This window comes from Rhamphochromis sp. 'chilingali', assembly GCF_963969265.1.
Source record: "Rhamphochromis sp. 'chilingali' genome assembly, chromosome: 19".
NCBI classification, from domain to species: domain Eukaryota; kingdom Metazoa; phylum Chordata; class Actinopteri; order Cichliformes; family Cichlidae; genus Rhamphochromis; species Rhamphochromis sp. 'chilingali'.
The window spans coordinates 12,435,079-12,459,703 of record NC_137946.1 but is presented as its reverse complement, the minus strand read 5'-3'; the positions used below and the strand labels follow the sequence as shown (position 1 = coordinate 12,459,703).

The 24,625-nt window shown below is 39.6% G+C and overlaps 2 protein-coding genes across 4 annotated transcripts in view; one reads left to right on the top strand and one right to left on the bottom strand.

Annotated features, from left to right (window-relative positions):
* The window catches only part of LOC308386496 (connector enhancer of kinase suppressor of ras 2-like), a 31,354-nt gene extending 9,767 nt beyond the window's left edge, over positions 1-21,587 (bottom strand). Inside the window, exons 1-11 of one of the 3 annotated variants that reach the window (XM_080866079.1) lie at positions 21,050-21,587; positions 15,755-15,918; positions 13,152-13,354; positions 11,988-12,093; positions 11,039-11,080; positions 10,828-10,947; positions 8,722-8,781; positions 8,532-8,600; positions 4,511-4,657; positions 3,009-3,142; positions 45-247 (exon numbers count right to left, since the gene is read on the bottom strand). In XM_080866079.1, the coding sequence (XP_080722205.1) occupies positions 45-247; positions 3,009-3,142; positions 4,511-4,657; positions 8,532-8,600; positions 8,722-8,781; positions 10,828-10,947; positions 11,039-11,080; positions 11,988-12,093; positions 13,152-13,354; positions 15,755-15,918; positions 21,050-21,113 (1,312 nt within the window). In that variant the 5' untranslated portion in view covers positions 21,114-21,587. The remainder of the gene's footprint in view (positions 1-44; positions 248-3,008; positions 3,143-4,510; positions 4,658-8,531; positions 8,601-8,721; positions 8,782-10,827; positions 10,948-11,038; positions 11,081-11,987; positions 12,094-13,151; positions 13,355-15,754; positions 15,919-21,049) is intronic. The other 2 variants (XM_080866080.1, XM_080866081.1) reach the window with 2 other exon arrangements.
* LOC308386962 (lysophosphatidic acid receptor 6) overlaps positions 1-24,625 on the top strand; it is a 222,117-nt gene that overhangs the window by 144,548 nt on the left and 52,944 nt on the right. The gene's annotated exons all lie outside the window — the stretch shown is intronic.

The following is a 24,625-nucleotide window of genomic DNA, read 5'->3' as shown; positions in this document are numbered from 1 at the left end:
CCACGATTACAGCGGTGAATCCTCGGATGAGGCAGAGGTCTTACCGTAGGTGGGCGTGCTCCCCCTGCGGACTGATGCACCCTCTTGGTTCTGGTCGTACTCGTAACAGTACAGTATAGTATCCTCCTCCACCAGAGGAAATCGCCTTCGACACTCCTGATCCAAGTAGGAGTTTGGTGACTCAGATCCCTCTGCCACATGGACATCTGATTGAGGATCATCATCCGGCAGACTTCCCTTGTCATCTCTTCGGTAACAGAAAGCAGGAAGTCATTTTATTGTCAGGGTTTGGAATAAGATCAGAGAGAAGACGTTGTTCTGCTCCGAGCCCATCTGTCCCCATTGGAGATATATATTTTTGTATATACTTAGATTTCTTGGGGCTAAATCATTTCCACTGCCAATGTACTTTAGTTTTGAACAAACATTACTCAAACAGGAGTATATTCAGCTGCAGATTCCTACACATTTTGTGCTCTAGTTTTTATGGTATTAGGTAGTGTTTACGCAATTACACGTGTATTAAGTCAAACAAAGCACAGCACAGAGAAAATAATCAGGGAAATAGCAGCAGGGAAAAATAAGGAGCACATCTCCCCATTCAACACCTTTTTTTTCTCAACAGCAGTGGTCAATTTATTATCAGTTTTGATGGTTTTAATGGTACAAGTCCAGGTATTTTAATGGTATTTATTCATGATTTAAAATTCATAACACATATTGTTGTAGCTATATTCCCTTTCTTTAAACCAGTTGCAAATAGTGATCACTAACATGAGATTTCTAACATGCATCCACTGAGGACAAATACAAACTTCATATATTTAGCTCAATAATGCTCACCAGCCTGATTTGGCATTTGGGGATATCCAAAGTAAGTAAGATTCATCCTCTTGGGACAATACATTCAGTAAAACATTACACAGAAACAAATATCTCTGGGTAAACAATACTAATCGTGTAGCTTTATTAGTTATTATCTGTAGTCGCGTGTTGGAGCTGACCCTGGGAAATCAAAGCTTTCAAGCATCAGTCAAAAATTCACGATTTCTCTATGACTCTCAGAGGAGAGCGTTTCTTTATCCACAGAACACGATGCACTGTGTTTGTTGTTTGCATATGAGAGAAGCTGAAATCTGAGGAGGAACTAATTATTACTCGTGTCACCAGTCGAGCCTTTCAATATGTGACATGGCTCCGTTCTTGTGGGAACTTTGTGACAAGAGTGTGGGAGAAGCACCTGCAGCCACCGTGAGGTGCAACAAGCTGTCTGCATGTTCAGAAGTTTCACTGTAAAGCTTATCCAAACGTTGCGCATCATATTTGCTACCAAACAAAAAGGAAAACAAAGATTCTCACTGTCTCATTTTCTCTCTTAGTCCCACTCATTCCTGTAGAGTTAATCCAAACAGCAGAGGGTACAGCTAATGAGCTAGGCTAGATATTGTAGTAGAAAACTCAGACTGATATCATTCAATAGCAATGAATGCAGCAAACTAACCTATTTAAAATGGGTAATCCTGTGAATTTCATTGCATGGCATCATTTACTCTTTTTATGTATTTACAAGTTGTCAAAAAAGTGGCAAAGTGGCAAAAAAAAATGGGTGAAATTAGACTGAAAAGTTTTGACAAATCAAACTGATGGGTAAAATTTAAATCACCAAACAATTTTCTTGGGGAAACCTAACATTTTGTCAGCCAACACATGGCTTTGACTTAATGCATTAAGACACGTAGACATAGTCAAGAGAGCGCGCTGAAGTTCCAACCAAGCATTGGAAATTATTTATGTGACTTTAAACGTGGCAGGGCTGTTTGGTGCCACACAGAATGATCTGAGAATTTCAGAAACTGCTGATCTGCTGGGATTTGGTACGGAAAAAAGAAAATGTCAAGGAGCACCACTTCTCTGTGTGAAAATGCCATATTGATGTAATTCTCCTCTGTCAGGGGCCAGAGGAAAATGACCAGTGCGCATCGAGCCAATAGCAACTTTTTAAAAACCAAGGTATGCGGAAGAGGTCAATCAAACCCTGAAGTAGACAGGCAACAGCAGAAGACAAAACATGCTGCCACTGCCAATCAGCTAAGAACAGGAAACTGAAGCTACGATTCACACAGCCTCACCAAAATTGGATAAGACTTGGAGAAACATTGGATGCTCTGATGAGTCTCAGTTTCTGCTGCAACACTCAGTTAGTAGGGTCAGACCTCACATGAAAGCATGGAACCATGCTATATTAATAGTTCAGGCTACTGCTGGTGGTGTAATGGTGTGGGACATATTTTCTTAGCACACTTAGTGCCAATTGAGCCTCATTTAAACACCATAGACTACCTGAGTATTGTTGCTCACCATGATTCTGATGGGTGCTTTAAGCAGGATACCACCCAATCACAATCCCACCCATCACAAAGCTCAAATCATCTCAAACTGGTTTGCTGAACATGACAACGACTTGACTACTCACAGTTAACAGATCTCAGGCCAACAGAGCATGTTTGGGTTGTGGTGAAACGGGAAGATTCAAATTATGGATGTGCAGCTGATTTGCAGTTTGCAACAACTGTGTGATATAATCCAGTTAATATGCACCAAAATCTCTGAGGAACATTTCCAGCACCTTGTTGAATCCATGCTATGAAGAGTTAACGCAGTTCTGAAGGCACAAATGGGTCCAACCTGGCACCAGCAAGGTGTAATTAATGAGTCAGTGGTTGTTTTACATTAAAGATTTCTCAAAATATGAACTGTGCATTCCTTTTTGTTCTTTTTTTCACATATTTTTCATTGTTTTTCACCTCTATCTTTTAAAACAGACTCCCCTCCTCTCACTGCCATTGTTGATACAACGGTACACCTTCACTCAATAAAATAACATGACTGTGTCGTACATAATGTGCACATAAAAACACTGCCCTGTAGTCACACTTAGAGCAGAAAACTCTGGTAGGAAAGCTTTTGCAAAGCAAGCAAAGTTTTCTGTGTTTTACATCTGCGTTCACCTGGGGGTGTAGGGCTCTGCTGGAGGAGGGGGAATGTAGAGGTCCTGCAGGGCGCAGCTACTCCTCCTGGACGGAGTGCTTAAAGTGCTGGTCGGCGTAGCGACACTGCTGCTGGGGCTCTGAGGGAAGATTGGCTGTGTGTAAGTGAGTGTATGTGTATGTGTGAGCATGTGTGAAAGACAGAGAAAAAGGCAGACAGAGAGAAAGAGCGAGAGAAACAGTTACAGGGACCGACACAATGAAAATTTGGAGCTCAGCAGTTCAGTCAGTCAGTTCGGGAGTGTTCACTCTGTTCAGACTGTGCAGCTGAGCATCTCAACCATGAAATGAGCTGTGTACTGTACGTTTCTGATGCTTTAGTTCTAACTGGTGCACAGAGGAAGAGAGGCTGGCGTGCGGTCTAGTCATCCCTCTTAGTCAGGTCAAGGAGGATCTGGCCGTAGCCTACTTTGCTTGTTATGTACAGTAGACTGTTTTCTAAAGAAAACATGTCTTTGTGTTTAAGCACCACAATGTAAAACAAATTTGCCGAATGTATTGTAAGAATAAGAATATGCAACATCGTCAGCTTAACTTGAATAGTCGGAGAAATGTAATCCAATCGCAAGAAATCATCGACTTCCAAAAAAAAAAGGTTTTTCAACAATAGAATACTAATAAGACATTACTCAAACTATGCTGCATAAACTCAGCGCTGACCAATAGCTGAGATGTAACACTGAGTGGTCTGTGTGCTCCATCATAAGACCATTATATGAGTCACCGCGCAATGTTCTTTTCAATAACTTAGCAGAATACCTTGACATTTTAAATTTTAGTCACAGCTCAGATCAGAAAACACCACAGTCTCTGGTTGGCTTTTTTCTTTTTTTTTGCCCCAGAAAAATGCCAGCGACATAGCAGATTCGATTTAGGTGGAGAAGAAGAATGTGAGGACGTGAAGGGGGAGGAGGCTGAGCAGCACTGCGCTTCAGGGCCTCAGGGGGAGAAAACATTTTCTCTGGAATGGGACTCAAAGAAAGGCTGGACTACTTTAATACACGTCCCTCTCATTTCCACCCATTCTGGCGCAGGCACACGGTCCTAATATTGTAATTGGTTTGGCTGAAGTAGGACAACAGATGCCACTTAGGGCTGAAATGTCAAAATCTGTATGGCTCATGCTGGGCATCAGTTAGTCAAAAGAAGAGTGTTTGAGATTTGTAAGGTGCATTACAAACATGTAATAATTGATAAAAAAAAAAAGTGTTAAAGTCGAAAGTTATGATCACAAAGTGGGTGGAGTCAAGTGGATTAGTTTGGACGCTACTCTACAAGCAGATTCATGTTACACTCTCATTTTATATTCTACCTATTTTAGGGTGATCGCATTTTTTGGTGTTTAGCTTTGTACGTTTATATTCACCACAGGCACAGAGATGAACACAAGCGAACAACATCAACAGCCACACAGAAACATGAATGAAAGCTATATCTGTGGAGCATGAAGGCAGTCATCATACCTGCAGAGCTAATGGTTTCCATCTCATGTTTTTCAGCAGAGCAGGGGTTGACGTGAGCGTGCTCTGGGGGCGTTTCTTCAGCGTCAGGGTGACACCTGCAGGATCTCCACGCAACAAGTTCACCAGATTTTTCAGCTGCCAGCCCACCTAGTGTACAAGAATAGCTCAATAAGGGTTTCCTCAACCCACACGGGCATTTTAATGCCTTAGACTGCAGAAATAACTGGAAATATTGCCTAGACTAAATAAACAGGGAGTGTTTTGTTTTTGTTGTTTTTTTGCCATATGTATTAGTGAAGTTTACCTTTGCATATTTGAGAATATGACCGTCATCATGTAATCAGTTTTTTACTATTACACAGAAATTTTCATATAACTAGCTGATGGACTGTTAAGCTATTGCATTTCTAAAAATTCACCTTCATCTGCCAGATGCTCATGCTGCAGTATCTGTCTCTGTAGACTCACATATGTAGCGATCATTATAGAATTTAATAGGTGGGCTCTAAAGTTTGTTATCTGAACAATATTGAAATATGGTTGTAATGTATCCTTAAGTTCCAGAGTTATGCTCCTGAATAATAACCAGAAGAGTTCTTACAGAAAAACTTGACTAAATTTGACATTTGTCCATTACTTTATTACTTTATCATTCAATACTATTAGACATTTATGTGAAAAATGTAACAATTTTTGAGTTTTGGATCCAACCAGAACATCAATGATACTAGTAGCTCACCCAGTTCAAGATTCATGACAATTAACAGGTTAAAATGCCTGTAAAAAGGACAAAGGTGACATTAATCTTGAGAAGAGTATGGGCAAAGACCCGTTAGGTGATCATTGTGTGTAAGTTTGTTTAAATTCTGACCAATACTTTAGCAGGAGGCGTGAGTCTTATGAGCTGTGGTTGGACAAATGGATGGGTTATCAATGGACCCCTTACCATGGCATAAGCTCATTGGTTCTTGAGCCAGATGAGCTTAAAAAGCATGTTTTGTTTTTTTAAAATGGTATAAATGAACAGCTGGACCAAACCTGAACAAATTTCTTCAAAAAATTCCTGAGACAGTCTGATCATGAAAAGGGGAAGGATGTGGGTTTAAAACATAATGTCTTCAGTGATGCTATCATCAGAGAGGAGGCATAAGAAGCTGATATTTCAGTGTAACAATGCCACATTTAGTCTTCTTATTAACTGTCTGTATTTCAGGTAGTTTCCATTCACGATTTGAAGTCATTTCTTTATGTCTAATCTTTTTTTGAAGTTCAGTTCACCAGAAAATGCGAGCTGTTTTATTTGAGGTGCTGTTACTTTGTTATTTTGGTAATGCACATGGATCCTGATGGTTGACAACTGTAGCACAGCCTGCAGCCCTCTGAGGTTCATGTTGATGATGATGTTTAATACAAAGCTGGATGCCTCAGGGCATCTTGCACGCCTCCTGCCATGTTGTGGTACAGCCTGATGTTGTGTGTTGCGAACAGCTGCATGCCATGTAAATACTCTTTAACCCAGTTTTAATGATATTTGGCACGAATAGCATCCCGCCCAGAGAAACACTCTCTGCTGCTGAACCAAATATGCCAGGTCCAGTTTGGGGAGGAAAATAAAAAATTCCCCCGCTCGGTCAACCGCACTGAATTTTCAGTATGTCTCGTGTATTTCAAGCACCCTGAAGTACCAGACATTTTTCAGCCTCTGACCTGGCAATCACTTTGTTCCTTGCCAAGTAATTTTTCACCCTTACAGCCACTACACAGAAATTCTTCACAGAAAGTGCATTAAAGACATAGACTGACTGAACAGGCAGACAGACAGACACTTTGCTTTTATTCTTTATTCTATGGTAGAGAAAAAAATGTTCTTCTGTGCGAAGACAAAAAAGTGTTTATTTAAAACAGTAAATCCCTGATTTTCAGCTTTTTAAGCTGTTTACTTGGTAAAGAAATGCTCTGCTTTAAAGTGTTTCTTATACAACATCAAGTCATTGGTTTCTTCCTTTTGTTTCATCTCACTGGAAATTCAGATAAAACTCGTGAGCGTTAAAATGTACCATAGTGTATGTGATATTTTATGTGTTTGAAGCTTTTCATTTAATGGCCATTCCTGCACCAGACTCTATCACTGTTGTCACGAGTTATTTACTTCTGTGTGCACAACACCACCAAAATAACCTACAAATTAGCAAACCCTTAGGTCTTTCTACATGTTTTCAAGTTAATCACAAGGCAGAGCATTTTTTTTTCTTCATTCGTTTCCTTTGATGTAACTCGTTTGCTTTAGCTGCCATTTCTACATCCACTTCTTATGAAAAAAGATGCTCAGATCCAGTGAACTCTGCTCTGTGTCTTTTTGCTGGAGTACTCCCTACTGCCTTAATTATAAATCCCTCAACTATTTATAACATGCCTTGTTTTTTTTCACTTGGTGGTGTTTTCGTCCTTGAGTATTAAGATATTTAACAACTTTTCTTTATGACTTGTTATCTCATTTTCCTGTAAGAAGAGATGGTGGCAGTAATCTGGGCCATCACAGACAAATCTAGTTCAATGCAGTTTCTCTAAACCCTCAAAGGAACGTTTGTGAACAATCAGCCGTAATTAAGTTGCTCTACACTGTGCCATAATAAATTAAATGCATTAACAATGTTTAAGCTGGTTTAAGCGATGTTTATGAGTAACAGTGGAGTTTTAGCTCAGCATGTAACTCTACTGCAGTAATGTATTGCCTACTTAGGCTGCTGCAAGAGTCCATCCTCTGTTTGAGAACACCTATTACTCAGTCCTACCCCACATACTAATTTCGGGCAACCAATACATCATAATCGTGTTGTTTAGAAAGAGCTGAGAATGTCTTGCAAATCAGTCTGCAAAATCACTCAAATCATTTATACTATACTTCAAGGCCCTATTTCAATTAGCTGTTTCTGTGTTGGGCTTATGTAATGCTAATATTTACATTACTATGACAGGCTAAAATAGCTTCCGTAGAAGTTTTGTTTGAATACATTGCATTTTCCTTTGGTGCCCCATGAGGAGCATGACTCTGACTGACGCATGCTTCGGTAAAATGAAAATCAACTCTGCATTTCCACTTTTTCTCCAAAACATGGCTGCATTCAGTGGGTGACTTGACTGACTGAAATGAATCTGACTTGAGCTGTGTAATTATCATAAATCTCGCTGTTGCACACACAAGTAGCAATTATTTTAAACAATGGGTGCTATATTTAAATTCCACTCTACGGAAAAGTGAAAGTTGAAAGTTTTTTCCCTTTCATTTCTGCTCATCATGCTGTGTACGCTGCAGAAACAGACATTTTGTGCAGTTATGCCTCTCACTGACAGAAACAATGGCAATTACTTTGGCTGATAAGTGCTCATGCTGAATCTGGGGACAGCTGAGAACAATTTGAGGTCAAAAAGCCATGTATTGAAATAAAAAGAATGAACAGCAACATCCCCACTTTGAGCCTGGATTATACACTTTATTATTTCCATTTCCCATCTGCTTTTCAGTTCTTTTCTGCTATCTATTAAAAAAAAAGAAGAAGAAGGCTAAAATTTGGTAGTTGCATTCAGGTGCATCGCAACTAGCAAGAATCGTCTAATTATCAAGAAAAACAATGTGTGTGTACCACTAGTTTCTAGGAACGAAAACAGAACTCTCGCTAGCACAAGTTACCTTTTTGAAGCAGGTACCTCTTGATCTGCTTTTAACAGAAAATCCAACTGACCCCATGATAGCCCTCAAAAACTACTACGAGAGACACTACAGCCAGTATCCTAGACAATAACAGTTGAGCTGCAGTGGCTCATAAAAGCACTGAACTGCAGGAGCGTATAAAACAACAGCATGCATTCATAATTTCTTTATGTATGTAAAAAATATGTCAAAATTAAACAAACATTTGCATAAATAATCTGCAAATGCAATGCAAATAACGTGCAAATTCAAATAACACAAATTTTCTTTTAAAAACAACAATAATAAGGCAGAGAAAGAACACGACCATACCACTGTCTGATGATTGACCTGAATGACTTCATCTCCAGCATGGATTTTCTTGCAGCGGTCAGCCAGTGACTGATGGAAAAACAGAGAGACCGAGTCATTAAAAGCAGCTCTGATTCAAGTAAAGTATAAATAGTGAATGAACAGTGAGGTGAAACTCTGCAAAGGTGAGCAGAAAGACATTTGCACTTACTCCCTCTGTGGTGCCGGTGATCACATGCAAACCATCATATGTTGATTTGATATACATGCCCTGTGGGAATATAGCAGATATGTAAATGACTGCCTTGTAAAGCACAGCATTAGGAGTCAGCATCATCTGCACCTCAGCTCAGCCCCGCAGTCATTTACAGTACAGACTAATCCATATTTGCAAATCTCCATTTGTTTTAATCTGCTTGTGGTGCAAAACTGGTAGAAAATCTGGGTTTTTACTCAGTGAAAGCCTGAGAGGGAAAGTGCTTTTATACACATCTCAATTTGTTTCAGTAGTCTTAAACAACTAGAGGAAAGTCATAAAATATCACACGGGTGCACTTTCTTTAAATGCACAGAACACTCTGCAAACTTGTGTCATGTAACGAGTCCCTCGCAAGCAGATTAAATCAAAGATAAATGATTGTTTATCTGCAAATACTTTTAGTCTGGTGCTGCAAAAAGAAAAAAAAAACCTTCAAGGCTTTCACTAAAAGGGGTCAAAAGTACAAGACAAACAAACACACAACTATTTACACACAGATATGCATGAAAATACATGCATAACTATGTGACACACACACACACACACACACCGAGTCACACGCAGAAACGTAGAAGCAGCATGCCAGTCTTCAAGATGAGTGGAAGAGGTTTATTTTTAGGCTACTTGACCCACTGTTGTGTTCAGGTTTCACTGAACGGATGAAAGAACTTCCATGCCCAATGCTAGCGTTTATGTGTGGGGGGTGGGGCTTTCACTGTGGCCCCAAGCAAGGAGCTTGTGCCCGAGTGTAGGTCAGTGCAAAGATGGAGTCCAACAAAGGGGAGCGTTTATATACAGTGCAAGAAAAGTATTCTCTGCTTCTAAACAGTTATATACAATCCTAAAAGTAAGTGCTAACAGAATTGCCGGTTGCTGTATTCTATTTGCTTGCATTTCACTCATCTGAATATGGCCAATATGTTGTTTTTATGTCACATTTTATCCACTGACTCACATGCCCACCAGCTCAGCAAAACCTAGTTTGGGGTCAGCTAATGTGAGTTACATTAGATATCGTGCTGAAAAGCAGCACGCAAGGTTTAAAATCTACAATCCATATTTCAGATGTTCTGTTTGCTTTGAAATGCAATTTTGGTCATTCCCAGAAAACTTGACATGACATTATTATCCCCAAGTTGAAATTCCAGAGATAGATATGACAAAATAAAGTAATCAAAAGAAAAATTGTATGCCTACTTCTTGATGCCTCTACAGGTATGTACAGATAACCAAATATATATACAGCTGTAGTCAGGCTTGACCAAGCCTTTAATGAAAATAGCCTCTGTATGCTTCAAAAAGTAAGTGTGTGCTGTTCCATTAGAAAACTGTATTTATAAAAACTTTAACTGGAAAATCAGGCAAAGTTAGTACTGGGCTTGAGCAGAAATATGTTCGCAGTGAGTAAGAGAAACGCTTAAGAGAATTTGCACATGCCATATTTGTATAAAACAAAATACTCTGTCATGCTGTTTAATCGTCATTAGTACGATTCACATTAGTAAGTTTTGTACTTTACTGTTTTGGCTTTTCCCTGTGTTCATCAAACCTGAAAAACAATTTAACATCTTGATATTTTAAGTATATTTCAAGTTTGTGAAAAGTATATTGAAATACTTGTTATGTGTATTTGTTATGTACGCCTTGTTACGTATAGTGAAGTACAAGGTGTGTATGCCTGGGATTACTGTGTGATAGATGAACCACTCCTAAGAAATACCTACAAATTTCTGCCTTTCCTGTAATTATTAGTTAATCAGCTATGTGGCTATGTAGTCTACATAAAATGTGTCATTTATTTGTTGACTTATTATAGTATCTTTTCAAACTAATAAGAATTTATTACGTACTTATTATTATTTTACAATAAAGCAGCATGAATGTTTCTGCTGGGTTTCTGAAGCTACACCAAAAAAATCCTTTAAAAAAGTTCTTTCAAATCTAGATTTCATAAGTCTTGAAAAAGTGAGATACAAAATCTGAGCTGGATAATTAAAACCGAACCCCTTTCCCCAAAACGGGTGTGATTCTGAGAGTCTGAGGGAGGGTCACTCTTACCAAGCCTTCAGTGGATTTTATGTTGGGGAGCTGCACAACCTCCAAATGTGCAGACTGGGACACCATGGGATCCGAGGAGAGCGAGATAATTTGGTCGCACACTTCAGACAGTGTTTTACACTGCGGAGGACACATTAGGGATAAATACAATCTTCAGGCTTGCACATATTAGTTTAATTATTTCTTCGATAGAACAACATTTCAAACTCACCACATTCAGGATCTTGTTTTCTGTTTCATACACAGAGCAGTCCTGAGGAATATTCAGAAAGCACTGTTACCTCAAGAGAATTTGTCAAAATGAAGTTATTATTGGCATTTCTGCTGTAGGTGGATATAAGCAAAAACCGAGCAGCTTGGCACCTATAACCCCCAACACTCCCACACAGGCAGGCACAAACACAAAACAAATGAATCACCAATGCGGAGGCACATCTTTCCCTCTCTCTTTCACTCTGCCAGTCTTCCTCTCTCTCAGCCTTCAATTATTTTCCCTTTTGCCCTCTTTCACTCTCACTTTTAATGTTTTCCCACTTTAATTTTTCTCTTAACTCTATATAAACATTATATTCCACAGAGCCCAACCTAAAACCTGTATAGTTCTCTTAGTTTTAACTGGTCTTTAGAGGCTCTATATGACTGACAGACCCAGATACAATAAAATGAAACTGCAGTTTATGATAAGCATCTATCATTTCTATCACTTTAGAATATATTTTTAGGTCACTCTTTGAGGTGGCTCTAATTAGGATGCTGCTTTACATGAAAGCATATCTGACAGATGAGAAACAAGTTGTGAAGTAGTCAAGTCCAATTTCAGCTTCTCATTATCACTGACAGCTGCAAAATCTAAAACTAATAAAAAAGCAGGATGTACTGAAAGGGGAAAAAATTGTGTAAATGTATATCTGCTTTAGGGTTTAGAAAGATTTTAAATTTATGCAGGGAATGAAGAAACATTTTTGAGATTTCATTTTAAAAATCATAAGCACATTTACCAAAGAACCAGGTATTTTTCCAATTCTGCCGTTATACTTTAATATGGATCAGCTTCCTTTTTTCTGACAGAGGCTTTGTGATGATCCCAAGTTTGCTCTGTACAGTATGAAGTAATACAGTACAACAGGATATGATACAATAAATCATTTCATATTTGTTACCTGTTGTACAATTGTAGTGAGCTCAAGACATAGCTGGATAACATTGTTTCTGGTCACAGAGTAATCTGCCACTGCTGCAAATGGAGATCTGAAAAAGAAAGAGCACCTGGAATGAACCATTAGATCATTCTTCCTTTGAGACTCAGTCACTGGTAAATTTTACATATTTTTTTTACCAGCATTTCTCCCTTTACATTTTAGGATTCCTCACATTTCTGCCTATGTTAGTCTGTTTTGGGGTTTTTATTTTGGAATGTGACGTCTGTAATGCTTTTAACACATTTAATAATATTCACATTTCTCCTAAGGCCGAGAGCAGCTGACGTAGAGCAGAGATTATTAGTTGCTGTTCTGCTTTTTCCAAATAACCTCACAAGTGCGTCCTATCCACTGTCAACAAACGCAGCGTCGACTCCCACGTTTCTATTTGTACAATTTGGTCAACAATTAAGCATTTTCAAACATGAAATGAAACACGGATTAGTGAATTTTAATTGGGATGAATGCTGTAAATCATGTCAGCTATAATGGGGGAAAGGCAAAGCAAATCACTTTGTTATTTTTGCTGAACGTTGTCAGCTTTGAACTTCCAAATTCATCAAACACAAACAGACACAAACACACAGACTGGCACAATCCCACAGGGAAGCAAGGATAAAGAGACATATAAATAGACTTTCTCGGTGTCTTTTTGGCCACCCTGTCAAAATCTACTTATATAAGACTTTTACTCATCTTTTCTTGTCAAATGATTGGTCATGGACATTACACAGAAAAACAAAACCAGTCTGTATCTGTTAAAAAAACAAATCCCAAATCAGACTACATGTACCAATGCATGTAAACAGGACTGTCTCATTCCTGTTTGATGTCAGTTATATATTTATAATTAATTCAAATTATTATTATATCTTTTTGCTTGCAATTAGCACGGTTGTAAGTTTGTATCTAAGACGAATCTAAGGAAATGTATGCAAGAATATACCCAGTATGCATATAAATATGTGTCCATGTGAACCTGTATTTATGTGTTTGTGTATGTAGTTGTAAATGGGACCAGTACCTGAATCTACACAGCTCTGTGGGGCCCTTTTTCACAGTGTGCGTCCACATGTTTACACATGACTTACCAAATGTTTAAATTCATCTTTTTGCAAATCTCACCTGTCAAGCCACGCCAAAAGGCTTTTGGCAGCAGCAATGAGGTCCACCACTGAAGTTAGAAAGTCGTTTGGCAGCTTGCGGGTGGCTCGGCCGTCATAATGGCCACTGCGCCGCCTGCCTGTGATGAAATTCTGCAGGTTCTTGGCAGATGCGTTAAGCTTATGAGAAAGCGTTTTGAGATTCTCAGTCTCCAGCCCATAATTCTAGAGGGGAGAGGAAAGTAAATTCACTGTGTTTGACCAGTTTGTCAGTGTTTGCTTTCACTGTGACACATTCCAAGAATATCCCCAGCCTGGAGATAGAAACCAATTGTTTTCTGATGGCACTTTATAAATAGGAATACTACAGCCGACCAGCCCACCACGCTCCACAACAGAAAGGCTCCACATATGATGAAAATGTGTGAAATCAGCTGTCACTTTGCACGCCTGAGCATCGTTGAGCGCTCATTACACTTTGCGGCTAACTGCACGTGTAGGCCTATGGGCAGCTATCATGTCATGGGTTTCTTGGGAGGGGAGAGCGCAGCAGGAGGGCCACTAATCATATTTAATACAGCAGTGCCTGAGAGACTTAAAACTAAATCCCAGTTACATAAGAAGCTTTAGGGCTGAAGCAGGGCCCCCTGTGCAGCGATGCAGGATGAGTGGACTTTAGATTCAGATTGCATCTGTGACCTTAGGCTGGTAATCTCCACCCAATTTTTCTATAGATCTCAAGAGTTAACACAAACCCAGGTCCAACTTTATTGCACCTTGTCTCTGTTATTTCTGCTTCTCATTTATCATTTACCATCTTTTACTTTTATATTACTGCAGTCTAACTTTCTTTGGTTCAAAAACAGAAAATTTGAATTAAATACTGGAATTATATGTGCAAGTGAATATAAAAAAAACCCCTCAAAATAAAGGAAATTATTAGGAGAGAAAATTATTTAGCTGGATGCTAAAGACACCTTACAAAAAGACTTTACATTTTCATTTCCTCTTGTGGTAAACTGGACAGCATGGCCAGAGTAAGTATTCTCAATTAGATGCAAAGCATTTATATGATTCACCCTTACACCCCCTACAGTGGGGCAGGGATAGCTCAGTAGGTAGAGTGGTGGCCCCATGATTGGAAGGTCGGGGTTCGATTCCCCTGAACAGCTACCCTGAGGTACCCCTGAGTAAGGTACCGTCCCTACACACTGCTCCCCGGGCGCCCAATGGCTGCCCACTGCTTCACTGAGTGAATGGGTTAAATGCAGAGAGGGATTTTCCCCACGGGGACCAATAAAGTACACTTACTGAGCATCCAATCCAACACCAAATAGTTCTTTCGTGTAGTTCCTGTTATATAAAGTGAAAAGTTTCCAAACCCCAACATAATCAGTACAAACTGCTTAACGGTATTTGTCCCTTATTTCAAACAGTTATTTTATAAATAATCTAAGAGTGAGTAAAAGAGTAAAAAACAATAATAAATTACTTCATCAATCAAATCGTGTTTTCCAGAGTAAATAAATTGTAACATTTTCACTGCAAATTTTAAGCACCAATATGGACACTTTTAGTAAGTAGGGTCTAAAAATATGTTCACATTGACGGACAAAAGAGAACATTTGGGAACAGCTATCCTGGGAAAACCTCCATTTAAGAAAAAATGTTCCTTAAATGAAGCAAAGCCTCCAAGCTAGTTCAGAAACACAGCTCAAGCTGCTCTGCGTCACTCTCCTTGCATCATATACCAAATATACCTTCCTGATCTGGTGGTCTATTTAAGCTACATAACTTTCCATCTCTCCGTCTGACATGCTAGTGCCGCTGCCGAATCGCCCCTTTACGCTCCAGGGATATATTTGCTCATGAGTCCCCAGTTTTATATGTAACATATTTGCACACAGAGACCAGAATCTGCTTCCAGTGCATTTTTTAATCTGTACCATGCTTCTGATGATTGCAGTATATATTCGTTCATTTTAATGCCGTTCATTTGGCCATTACATGACTGACCCCTAAATCTTACATTCTCGTGTTAGAAACAAGTCGAGGTCTCTACTCTGTATGCAGTAACATCCAGAATGAATATTATAAGGAGAATAAATATTATGCTCCAGCTACTCCAGCTGCACATTAGCCAAATCAGCAGAACAGCAATCTATCATGCTGACACTAACAAAACTTGTGTTTTGGGAAACTAAGAGCAGAAATCCCTTCGAGATGAAGCAGTAATCCATGTCAACACTAACGACAGTTGTAAGATTTGCCTGTGGAAGATCTTTTGGCCAGATTAGTAACTCTGGTAGATTTGCTGTGATGTTTAAAAATTGGGGCCTAAAGCAATCCTATCTACATCCACTTATTCCTGGAATGACTGATTTCGTTAACTGACAGTCTTTGCAGTGATAATAACAATATAGAAATTGCATCATTACTAAATATATCAACTGCTTACTGGAAAATATCTTTATTCTGTAACTTGTTATCTTCACTGACTTGTTAAATGATTTCACAGAGCTGCAGAGGTGCCAAATGTTCGACAGAAACTTCATCCGACAGCACTGACTTTCCAAAGTGACAGTAGAAAGTAGTGGGAAGATGGTGTGGGAAACTTGGACTCACCAGAGCACAGAGTAAGTCCACAGCCTCCAGTATCAGCTCCTGGTGGCCAATTCTGGATACTCCCAAATCTTCCAGCTCCTGGTGGGTGATACGCAGCAGCTGCTCCCCCCCTACTTTCTCCTTCTCAAAGGTCTTGATGTACTGCTGCAGGCAGTCGTCCAGCCCTTGGGGGAACACAAAGGACAAGAAAACTTTCAGCACAGCTCAAAAGCATGAATTTTTATTTGCAGACTGCATCAGATTTTCAGATTTCTTGTGAAACCACTGTTTGCATTATGCATTCTAACAGGACTTGATATCACTTGCTTTGCCAGAATATGTGCTGTAAATCTGTAAAGTGTGAGCACAGGTTGTATTTTGCTGTGTGCGAGTGTGAAGCAGTCTGTGTCAAGACAAGAAATCTGACACACTCCCCCTCGTCAACAGTTCTGAGCTGCATTTTCAGCTTCAAACCAGAAAACGCTTTCAGCTAGAAAGAAGCTATGTAGGTGTGCTCGAGTTGTTTTACATATTCAGCTACTGCAGCAGGTGTGAAATCTTTTGGAGAAAGAGTTGATGAAGTGCAGCAGACGAAAACAAACTAAGTGATTCTGTAACTTCTGTCTGCGTCAACAGACACCCTGAAATGTATGACTAGAAACTGTTTTCTAAAAAGTATATACACAGGGTAAATCAAAAACTTACAAAAAAAAAGAAAGTCTGTTACCAAAGCATCCCAAGAAAAGCCTTCAAAAAATACCTCAAGCCGTGATGAGGGGGCCGAGCAGTTCAGTAGGTGATAAGGGGACCTAACAGTCCCCATGGCAACTTATTTTGATCATGTTAAAAGCATGGCTGTGAGCTCTGATTGGAAAAATGTGTTTTTGCTTATTGCACATCCCCAGTGGTGATTTTTCTTCACGAACAACCAAAGGAAGGACTGCAAAGTCCATACACCTGTTCTGAAGAAAATACATGTTGCCACTGCCTTACGATCTTACAGTTAGGTTGAAAGGTCTCATAATTAGTTTTAAGGCTAATAATTCAAGAGGTATCTGCTTATTGGAGTCCCAAATAATGGTAAAAGCCACAAATTTGCAAACATGCTCTGGAGTCCACGTACCACTCTTGGTTTTGGTTTTGATTGATCAAAGCATTGAGGAGGTAAGACCTCACTTCCAGTTTATCAGTTTAGCTAATACTTAGGCCAGTACTTTTGAAAAGTTAAACTAAAAAACTAGGCTTGATCTGAAGATCATCTTTGCCAGTTTTTGTATAGACTGTTTTAAGTCTGTCACATTTTTTGTGATAATCTAATATGGCAGCGTGTCCCCGGAGTGCGATTTGAACTTGAAAGGTTGCTCTGAGGACTTGATCATATGGTTGAATGGTTAGGAGAGGAGTGCATAAAAGCAACTCTAACTTTAACTCGGTACCTCAGCAGAGCTGGCAATATCATCAAGGACCACTCTCACCCCAGCAACCAACTGTTTGAACTATTACCGTCAGGCCGACGGTACAGGTCACATAAAACCAGGACAAACAGATTCAGGGATAGCTTCTTTCCCAGAGCTATCACCGTAGTAAATAAACACAAAAACAACTGAACCTATTCCATACCGTCACTGTCATTATATTATGCTGCTATTCATACTGTCATCATATTAATGCTGCTATCCTGTATATATTGTACATACTATTGTTTGAGTACTTACGATTGTTTTTTTTGTACTTTTTATATTTTACATTTATATTTATTATTGAAACTTGCACCAAGGGAGTGGCACTCCAATTTCGTTGTACTCTGTACAATGACAATAAAGGCTATTCTATTCTAACCCACTGGTCCTCGAGGTGTTAGCATTAAACATTGAAAAGAATCAGGAGACTGCCGCAGTTATTGATGGCGTGTCTCTGTAATGCATGAAAGTATTTACTTCAGAAGCTGCACTGTGTCCCGATGATGTAAATTATGTTGCAAATCGAGCATGCAGAATCATGTTGCATAAACTAAACCACAATTTGATTTATTTTCTATATGAAATTTGATTTGATAATTGATGTTTCTGCCTCAGGCTTCCTAGAAACTCATTTACTTATTTATGTTTTATTCACTTTCAGATCAAGCAAACACATTAATAAATGAGCTACAAGGGAGCAGCTTTTGTATTGCTTTTCCTATACATTTAATCTTCTCAGGCCCTATTTCTCCCTTTTCACTCTCTTTCTCTTTAACACACACAGGGTTAGTTCTTTCCTCATCCTGTCTTTTTATTGCAGTGGACCAATCATATACATGTGTCTCAGTGCTAAGCTTCAACCCCATCAAGCATTCAGATCAGGTTTAGCTGGCAGCTAAACGGTCGAGAGGAAACAGGGAGTTTCATGGTTTTGCATAACATTTAAAGGCTTAACTAATGAGCCTCTTTACCAAGTTAATTGAGACTCATCATGTCAATGAAGTATTCCCCATGTTGCCATAGAAACCACAAAGCAGGTTTTTCGGCAGGGGTTCTCGCTGACCGTGGGGTAATATAAAGAAATAAGAAAAGGGAGAACATGATAGTTTGCAAAAAGTGACTACATGCTAGCATGAGATATTGAGCTGGTGAAGTTATCAGCTACTTTAGCATTTTATAACTCCCAGAGCGTTTCACATTTCTAAATGACATTATAAAGCATCTTGTGGATATGTGCTGTATAAATGATTTTTACTATAAATAAAAGGGGAACATGGCACAAAATGGCACTAATAGTCTCTATTCTCTATTTTTCCATTGAAATCTGCCATGTTTTGTTTCATATTTTGCTGAAAGCCTTATGCAAAAGAACAATGTGCAATAGAAATCCCTTTTTGGTGGAATGGAAAGACATCTCAGCCACATCAATTTTCCTGTCTCTTGCATGTCAGTCAGATTATCAGGCACGCTGAGGAGAAATTAAAAGCACAGCGTTGACACATTATGATCTCCATTCTAGATAATCCACTGGCATTGTAAGGAGAGAGAGCTCTTTAGGGCGGTTAAGCATTGTTATTATGGATCTGTGTTGATCTGACTTGTCATTGATCGCTGTCGTCGTCTGTGTTAGACAAGAAGACAGTGAGGGTTTGCACTGAAAGATAAAAACTGATATGCCTTGCAAGACAACAAATATGTTTAAAAACACCCAGACGGTACAAAGTGCAACACTGCATTGAAATGCACATATTTTATGTGTTTGCACTGATACCCTTCACCTAGTAAGAACCAATTTCCAGTCAAGCTGGAATTCTTTTCGCTTTTGTGATGAGGATCTATTCTTTAAAGCAGCTTGGGAATAAAGCGTCTAGCTCACACAAAACACTAACAGGGGGTGGAGAGTGGGACTGTGGGAAGGTCACGGGGTGCCCCTATTTGGCCTCCTGTGACATCACAGAGCGGGTATGGTAATAATGGAACCTGTGAATGCTAACGACAAAACGCTGCCAGTCCTCCGGGTTCGATAATGGATGCGAGACAAGAATGAAACCCCCTCCACCCCATCGTTTCCTCTGTTTCAGTGTCTCTCCGTGCCACTCACTCCCTCACTTTAAATTACCATTACTGGGCTCTAGACACAAGAACTGTCTCTGCTCCACTTGTCAGATGTGGGACACTGAAGAGTCCTCTCTCGTTTCCAATCTCCACTCCTTGCTCTTTACATACCTCACTTGTGCCACCAGCGTATTTACAGATCATCTTGGATCTCATTTAAAACTATTGCGGACATTCAATTTCAGCCCATCTCAGCGTCTAATCATCCCTGTGTGTCTCTATAAATAAAGCTGCACATGGATCTTGTTTCCTTTCTGAGCAAGCATCCAGTCCTAAACAGCCTGTTTATAAGGCCACATCAGATTGAGGTACAATCTGTAATACACAACTCATACTAAGAACCGTCTGATCCTTGCAATCATGACATATCTGAGCCAGCAGAAAAGGCCTACAGGCTTAGAATAATAATGCTCGCTTGTGTGTATGTGCATATGTGCGTGTGTGTGTGTTGAGGCGGTAAAGATGCAGGCCTATGGATGTGTATGTTTCATCTGAAACAGGCCATTGCCTGACACGTGAGCACGTGGCTTTGAAAAACAACACACATCGCAGGAGCGCTTATGTGAGTTAAAAGACAAATACACAGGCAGATCGCGTCCTCCCACTGAGTTTAAGGTCTCCTCTTACATTTCTATCACATTTCCCCTCAAAGTACCAACTTTGTAATGCAAAGAGACAATAAAGCAGCATGGCTAATGAGAAATCTGTGCCCTGAAAGTATTCCTGACAGTCTGTGGAAGTAAATCCTCCACAGCTGTTTGGGACATTTATAGATCTTTGGAGCCTGAATAAGCGGACAAATTTCCTCAAAGGAGCCGCTCATCCGACAGCTGTACTGAGACTAGCGGATGATGAATTAATTGCAACAACAACTGTATGTCTATCTAACCCCTTTCCAGTCCTCAATTCAGTCTAAATGTCACAGTCTCTCTCTCTCAAGAAGAAAATCTTAAAAGTGCTTCATCACCAAACTGAACCTCATTATTCTGCTGGAGGATCCCTGAAAAATGAAAAAAAAAAAAAGAGGAATGTTTTGATTCGCATTTAAGTGATTTTTGTGGGGATTTTATGTTTGTTTTTTTTGTTTTTTTGAGTGAATAATCTTTATGATAGGCCTCAGGATTTAGGTACCCTTGGGAGGTTTTGAAACTACTAGAAGCTCATCTAAGTCAGCTGTGACTTCTTAATGACTTGAGCATCTGTGGATAAACATATCACAGATGGCTGTACAAGCTCTGATAGTGTACTGCTCTCCCAGCTCTGTTTTTATTCTGTGCACATGCAAAGCCTGGTCAATAACTCGAACCTCTTTTTCTTTCCTCCTCCACACAGATTCTGCACCCAGATCCAGCGAGAGGGGAAATCATTCGTGTGTAATTACTAGATCTCCGCTACAACCATCTGCGAGGCAGCCTTATGTTAACAATGACCACCGCAGGACACAATAGACGGGTTTTCCGTGTAGAGCTGTTTGAATCTGAGAACATCTTTTTTAAAAGGAGTGGGGGGGGGGCAAGACGTCTGCAAGCTAGAAGTGCTTGAAAAAAAAAGATCGATTAACTGATTTAAGGCTGTGATTAAAAGCTTCCCGAAGCTGCAAGGCGACGAGGCGAAACCCCGAGGCTCAGCAGGTGTTTTGGCATCTCGAGTCAGTCTGTGTTGAAATGCATTTCAGCGCAACACCACACATGCGATTCACTGCAGCGCAGCAGTTTAATGGTCATCGCGTCTGATGCCTTACCTTTCATCCAGTCAACCACCTGACTAGAGCTCCACTTGCTCACGGGCTCCATAACCAGTGCCATGGTAGAAGTTTGTCTTCGCGCTTGACAAAAGAAAAAAAAATCCCACGCACACACACTCCCCACAAACCAAACTCCCCACCCAAAACGTAAAAAAAAAAACAAATAGAAAGAAAATTAGAAAAGATATTAAAATAGGCTTGATTCAGTGACCATCTAAAGTCTTCTGTGATTGGTTTGAGTATTTACAAACAAATCGAGGTAGGTCCAAAAGGTCCAAAATGTCGCTGTGAGAAGCCCGAGTGCAGCTCGGCGGACTTGTGCACATTCATGTGCTCTTCACTTGCTTGAAAGAGCTCTTTTACTTGTGATTCATGTCAGGCTCGGATGCTGGTGGGTCGCTGCTGCCCGACCCCTCTTCCAAAATGCATCCCAGTACCATCCAGAGCGGAGAACAACGCGCAGACTGTTACTTCACACTGGCGTCTGGGAAGGATGGGTTCGCTCTGAGCATCCTCCCTCATACACAGACATGGAGTCATAGCTTTCACCGCGCGGAGTGTACCCTCTGTATGTATGTGGTGTGATTAATGCCACAAGAAGCCAGGAGGAGTGCGAGCGGGGTGGGGTGTGGGCTGTTAACGGGAATGAAGGGATCCAGATTATAAGGGATTTTGATAAGAAGAAGTGCTGGATCCATGTAAAGCTTTTGGAGTGGCAGAACTTATTTGCCATGTTTTTAGCAAAGCACTCAACCATCAACCACAGCCCACAGGAAAGCAGTGGTAATAAAAATGTAAATAAAAAAATTAAAAGCGATTTGTATATTAGCTTGTATTCTTTAATTAGAAAAACCCTACAAAATCGTATCTAGAAAATCGTGACTCTAGTCAAGTATATAAGTTTTGATAAACATCTAGAAAGATAAAGATACATAATAGAGGTCGGGACTTAATTCCAAAATCTTTCTGGATCATTTGAAAATTGAATTGTACTTTTTATTTCTTTTGGTTAAATATCAATAAATACTAATTTTACCGTTTATCTTCAGGGGGCTACAGTTCAAGAAGACACCCAGACCCACGAGTCACCAGTGTTTAGGCTAGAAACTAAACCCCGCTGATTAATCAGTTGGCTAATTTTACTGACCAGTGGTAGATATTTGTCAATTATCTATTGACATGGTATTTATAACAGCTGATAAATTAAAAATTGAAAAGTAAAGAAGAGATGGAAGAAGCATTCCATGAGTGTTGAGATTGCATAGTTTGTCCACCAGAGGGTGTGCTGCATCGCCTGTTGGCCATATTTCTTTGTAACACAACAGAATCAGGCAGTGTGTAAACAAGTAAATTAATAACTACAGACAACAAATATTACAGAAATCAGCTCCGTCTTCACCACAACAGATTTGCATTGAGGCGGTCCAACTGTAAATCTACTTCTCCACTTTCTCATCACTCCTGAACAAAATCTTGAGACTCCTCCACTTGGGGCAACGACTCATTCCCAGCTTAGGATGCTGTTTCCACTCATTCCCAGCTGAGAATCAAAGCCTCTTTAAATCTCATCCCAGCCACTTCACACTCAGCTGCAAACCAATCCAGTACGAGCTGAAGGTCTTCGCCCCATGAAGCCAGTAGCGTGTCATCTGTAAACAGTAAATATGTATCCCGAGGCATCTGCGTTAGACATCGAGCAGTTTTGGCCAATGACAACTAGAAATGAGCCTTAGCATATGTATCATTTTTTATAAAAATATTTTATAAATACTTTAGTTTGTATTATTTTTAGTTTCAATAAAATGCTAGGTCCAAAAAACACATTAGAAAATCTAGTACTCACAGAAAGAGCCCAATGAGACACTGTCAAATGCTACTGAACTGAGGAGTCAATGCCACACTTGACCCTATTCGCTATTATGCAATAAGAACCTGAAACCATGTTTTCAAATGCAGATGTGGTTGTCTGTGTTACTGTGTTCGTGTCCATGTTTCCATAACAGTTTGCCAACCACACCACTGTGGTCACATTTTTAAAAAAAAAAAAGTGTTCCCTAAATTAGTTACACATATAATGTTTAGGAAATGCTGCACTTAAAGGGACCTTTGTCGTTAATATCCTATGCTTTCCCCCACAGGGAATAAGCTTTAGCAGCACTGATAACAGGCATGCTGCTTGGGAAAAGAGAACAGCCTGCTTTTTGTCTTCTGAACACTGCCGCAATCTGACGACGACGCGTCATTACACATGCCACTAACTCCACTAGGCAGAGTGGGTATTCTGGGAACCACTTCTCCTCTTTTCCTTTCAGGCCCTGGGGCACTAATCACCCCTCATACAGCCCACTGTTTCCTCCTACTGTCTTTGTCGCTGCTCACGCCTCCATCACACAAAGCGCAGTGTAGTGGAAACAACGATCACCACCGAGACAAGGATGCTGACATGTGCCTGTGTTTTTTTTTTTTCATGTATGGTAAACAGCTTCGGGGGGAAAGCTTAGTGCCTGGAAATGGTAATTCTGCATTTTAACTAAGTGCAGTAACATATAAATACACATTTTTTTTAAATTAAAATATAAATTAACTGATGAGCGCATATTTCATTCGGTTGCTGTTGTTTTTTACTTTCTATTACATTAATTCACATTCATTAAAGATTATATATATATATATATATATATATATATATATATATATATATATATATATATATATATATATATACATATATATAATGAAAAATGGCACAAAAAAATTACAGGAATTAAAAAAAATACTCCTCTTAAGGTTAATGAACAACATAATGTTGCTTTTTTTTTTTTGATGTCAGAATAAGCACCCAGATAGGCGGAAGTAGATTAAGCTGGGATCCAAGATCATTGCAAATAATAGTGGTACTCCCAGAAGAACTCAGTGCTATCAGGAAACAGTCCTTATCATTACACAATTGCAATAAAGCATTTGCATTGCACTCATGATATAATGTATGAATTATATCAAAGCAAATTATGAATTTACTTTGTTGAGGTGTTTGTCCTCTTTTTGTTGATATCTTTTTAAAAGGAATCATGAACTAGGGAAGACCTTAAATTGGTGGGGGTGGGGGTGGTGTGGGTGGGTGGGTAAGGATGGGGGTGTAACCTGTTAGGTTGCCTGTTTATTTTAAATTTTTAAAAAAAAATGGCAGCAGTGCCTCCATAAAGTAATGCAATAGGAAGCAACATATTATGCTGCCATGCCAATATCTTGCCCCATCGCTCAGCATACAGAAAGTGTGAAACTTAATCATTTCACTGGCTACAGCTCCTTTAAGCAATGTTGGATTTTTTTTTTTCATCTTTATGACTCATATTGTGCAGCAGGGACACAGCCGAGGGAAATGTGTGTATTACTGTGCAATGAGCACGAGCTCTCACAGGTTTGACATTCAGTATTAGACTTATATAACAGCAGGGTCATCATATAGTTCAAGATGACACTGATTTGCAAGAAGTGCAGTGATGGAGGAAGTACTCATTAAATTCATTTGCACACCACTCTGTGCAAATTTCAATACCATATTTATCTAAAGGT